A 4,456-nucleotide genomic window follows, 5' to 3' on the forward strand; every position below is an offset into this window, starting at 1 on the left:
CTGAAAGGGGGGTGGCCCAGCAGTGGCTGGCTGTCATGCCTCTGGACTGCCCTCCACCAAGCAGTGCAGCTTGCCCTTCCATTCACGCAAATTAATTCAGACAACACTGTTCTTCCAGAATAATGAGGGGGGAAGCGCGAGTAGAGAGTGAGAGCTCTCTTGGCATCAGATTCAAATCTGTGAACAGCTTCTCACAAGGAACTATTTTTAAGTTTCATATCAATCTGCTTGAGAAAGGTTCCTTCTGCTGCCTACAAATGTGCAAACTCCTCCTTCAAAGAACCACAGCTCAGGACAGCAAGATCCAGCCCTGCACTTGCACCCTAATCAAGACTCAGTATTTCAAGACCAAAGCATTGCACAACTACACAACGCTCCTTCCCTGGTGAACCCTGACTGAGCATCAGCAAAGCCCCCCCATTACCTTCAGAAGTCCTGTGTGTTCTCCACAAGCTTACAGGTAGCACACATTCACCCGTGAAACAACCCACACCGAGGCAGCCTGACTGCTTCTGGACACATTACTGCTCTTACCACTGCAATAGAGGTGGAACTGCTATATGAGACTGAGGAAAAAAAAGAAAAAAGTGAGATGTAGTAAGCGTATAGATGCTGTGCATGACCTGACCAGTGAGGTGAAACCATTGTACGCTGGGTTATCAGAAGTTCCTGTATGAAGGCATTGTTCAGGCTTAAGAGGTCTGTGAGAAAAAAAAAAAAAGGAACAGCACTACACAATGGATGCAGATAAGCAACCTCTGAACAAAGCCCTGGGCGACTGCAAGACAACGGGGAAAACTTATTAGCTGCAAGCATCCTATATCCTGTCTCCAATAAAGCAACACAGATGTTCTGCTAATGCAGGGGTGAAAAGATGAAAAGAGCACTAAGCAGCTATCAAGTCCTTGCAGGAGAGAGGGTCAGTGTTCAACAGCTGTCGGAGGGAAACAGCGGCTGAGCACACAAAGATGTCCACAGGATGGGCAAGAAAAGCCTCTTCTTAACAGGTCTAAGGACGTAACATCTCTCTAGTCACCAGCAAGGGAAGCCACCGTTATGACCACAAGTACCTGGATACCACTGCAAAGAGGGCTTTGCAAGCCCAGCTCCAGCCCAAGAACAGAAAGACCATTGTTCGAGAGTTTAGTCACCAGGGCGGTTATCTCCTCTGGGAAACGTATGGTGTACAAACACAGAGGCTGTGGTGTTGGGGACTGCACCTCTCCATGGCACAGCAGAACTGGGGCTCTGCCCAGCAAGAGCAACCAGAGCCATGGGGCTGTAGGAAGGAAGGGCTTCAAGACGCACTTCTTTGAGAAGCGGGGTGCAGAAACAGCTCCACCATCAACCCTTGGCCACGTGCTCTGCATAGTCTGACCTCACCCCCCAGCGTACTTCCCAAAGACGGCCCTCCAGGATGCTTTCCTAAGCCTGAAAAATCTAGAAAATCTGTTCCCTGGAAAATTCAGGCCACTTAACTAGCACATACTGGGCATCTGCTACTGTGTCAAGAGGAAACTGCAACAGAACATTAGTTAACAGCCAGTTACACAGGAAACATGCCGAGCTGTAGAAGATCATACTCTACTCCTTTGGCAATTTTTGCTTTCTCAGCACGGTGTTCCGCATCCCATTCCCCACCGCTGAAGCAGAGGCAGTGTTCGCTCGTGCCAGCGGGTGGGATTTGAACCCCAGCTGCCCATACACTTGGTCCTGCACATCTCACAGCCCCAGCTGTGCAGAGAAGGGCTGGCAGAGAGCCTGGGCATGCTGCAGATACTGCACCCCAACCAGCACACATGGGGAAGCATCACCCAAGTGACACTGGACTACAGTGCAGCTCAGAGCAGAGCCAAGCTGGGTGGCTGCACAGGGGACACCTCCCCTGGATGCTGGAAACATCAGGCAAGTTCTGCAAGGGCCATGGTACCACCCTACAAGGCATGCCAGCACTCCTTTCAGTTCACAAATAAATGCTATAAAATGTAAACAAATTAATCTTCATTCACAGTATCTGCACTGCCACTGGCTACAATTAAAAAAAAGTTTCAAGGGCATAAGGAACATGACTTTTTTTCCTTCCGATAAAAATATTTTTGTCTCTCACTGTCAGCAAACCAGCAATGTAAATGAACATTTGAAAGTCACTGTATAACTAAGAGTCACTGCATATAATCAGATTAAAAAGAGCAAACTGAATGCAAATAGGAAGCTTGAACTTCTTGGTAAAAGGGAACAGAAGTGAAAATATGAAGAAGCCACAAACAGTAATAAAATGGGTAAACCTATGTTAGCCCAGATCCAGACCTGGTCTGAACCTGTGCATACACAATTCCACCAGTTCTGTTACTTATTATGTTCATAAAAATAAACCCAAATCTTTCAAGCAACAGTTGAAATTCAAGGGAAAACTTTTAAGCTTGTAAAATTTACCAGATTCCTTCTAGAAACTCAAACAGGTTAATTACTCTGATCAAAACATTAAACATAATGTCCAGAGTTCTCAAAAGCAATCAGTTATCCATATGGTCTCAGGGGTTTTACCATCCTATTTAAAATACCTTTGAAGAGCCACACTTCTGGGAAAAAAGAAAAAAAAAGTGGATGTTCCTTTCCTAAGAACTGTGGTGAAGCCACCCTGAACAGAGATGCTCATCTCCCCGTCTGCAAACCCCTCGTCCCCCGCCCCAACTCAGACCCCCAGGCATTTGGTAAATTTTGAAAGTCACCCTTGGAGCTCCAACAGGGACAAGCAACCAAGAGCCATTTACTGCCTGCAAAATCGACTCTGCAAAGATAAGCACTAGCAAAAAGGCTCAGCTGTAACTCCAACAGGCCCAGCAGAGCCATCATGCTTGCACGTCCCTTGCAGAAAGCATTTTCCCAACGCCCATTTTTCTGGGAGCGCTGCTCTCCAAATATTTTGGCTGTTCCTCATCTACAGGACAGCATTAAGAGTGCATCTGCAACTGTCTCCAGGAAATACACATAAAGCTGATTCATTATCTTAAAATGCTGCTTTCATTTCTGCTCATTAAAAGAACATTTCAGATCCCTGCGCCGAATGCACAGCCGATGTGCTCTGGACACAAATTAAAGCACTGGGTTTCAGTTCTCTGCTTTTCTCATTTCAGTTTCATTTGCTGCCTGCAATGTGCATTCTCCATTTCGAGGACAGCTATAGCAGACCTGAGCTACCACCGGAAAATGCTCTGAAAAAAATCCTCTCTTTCCCTGCGATGCCTGGCACTCCAGGCAATTGCACTTGATGTCAGACCCAACCTAGATTTCAGGAGCCACATCCCACACCAGCATCCTCCTCCCTGCAGAAACAGAGCAATAAACAGTTGTTCTGCACATCCCACACCCCAGCGCGCCGAGCCATTCGGTAGAGAAGGAAAAGCAAGTGAGCTTAGGTAATGCACGCGTTAGTCCTCACCTTTAGGGAGTCAAAGCAGGCAATAACTCGACCATTTTCCACATGGCAACTCCGTGATGGATGGGCGAACTTGCACTCTGCATCAGACCGAGAACAAGTACCTCTCTGAAACTCTCGACACACTTCTAACGTCAGCCATTTTGTATCACGAACCAGGGAAACGTTTACAGCCATATTAAAAAACAAAAATTAAAATGCAAGCAATCGCACCCTTCTTCAGGGCAGTATTTACTGCTGATCTTTTTTTTTCTTCTTTTTTTTTAAAAAAAGGGTAAAAAAGTGAATTCAAGTTAAACGTGAAGAAATAACTAACTTGTTGCTTTGGTAGAACTCCTATTCATCAGCACTTAGGTTTTCATTTAAGTCAAATCGTGTTTGTTTAAACAAGAATTAAACATAAAGCCAATCATAAAATAGAAATCTTATCAGAACAACTGAAAATCAAATTAGAGGCCAGCTCCTAAAAGTGCAATTGTAGAAGTTAAAATATAAGTGTTATATTTTGTGCCACTGCCGAAGTTACTTGCAAATAACTGGCAGACTTTCAAAAGAATTCTGTGCTCTCCAGTTAATGGTTTCAATTATTCTTGCAAAAAGCATATGCTGCTGGCAGCACTTCAGTTTGTGGAATGGTCTCAGTCCTTGGGGAGAAAACTTCAGGTTTTTTTTTCCTTCTATTTCTTGCTTCTAAAAATTACGGTTCGTGAGCATCAAAACGAGCAAAAGGACGTCTTAATTGTTTTCTTTCTTTTCTTTTAAATATTTGCTACATACTCGGGGGAAGGAAAAAAATAAAATGGCTGAGCAAATGCGTGTAAATGGGGAGCAAAAAAAAAAAGGGGGGGGCAAGGCTGGAGGAGTTGCCGTCAGGGCACGAACCGCAAGCAACGCCGAATTAAAAAGAGAGGGGGGCGAGGGGCAGAGAGAGGCAGCCCTAGACAGAAATCCAAGCAGCGGTGGCTTCAGGAAAGGCACTTTTCAGCAACCTGCAGGAAAAAGAGAAATAGAATCAGCCAC

General features: G+C 45.3%; 1 protein-coding gene across 9 annotated transcripts in view; it reads right to left on the minus strand.

Moving 5' to 3' along the window:
- Window positions 1–4,456, minus strand: part of MBNL3 (muscleblind like splicing regulator 3) — a 99,743-nt gene that overhangs the window by 61,939 nt on the left and 33,348 nt on the right. For 7 of the 9 annotated variants that reach the window (XR_004842594.1, XM_035898908.1, XM_035898905.1 and 4 more), the window contains exon 2: window positions 3,440–4,425. The exons of the other annotated variants lie outside the window; for them this stretch is intronic. Coding sequence is in view for 6 of the 7 variants with exons in the window: in XM_035898908.1 (XP_035754801.1) it covers window positions 3,440–3,613 (174 nt within the window). In the remaining variant the exon portion in view is untranslated. The remainder of the gene's footprint in view (window positions 1–3,439; window positions 4,426–4,456) is intronic. 9 annotated transcript variants of the gene reach the window in all.

Source organism: Egretta garzetta, unplaced genomic scaffold (assembly GCF_000687185.1).
Source record: "Egretta garzetta isolate BGI_Z169 unplaced genomic scaffold, ASM68718v1 scaffold220, whole genome shotgun sequence".
Taxonomy (NCBI): domain Eukaryota; kingdom Metazoa; phylum Chordata; class Aves; order Pelecaniformes; family Ardeidae; genus Egretta; species Egretta garzetta.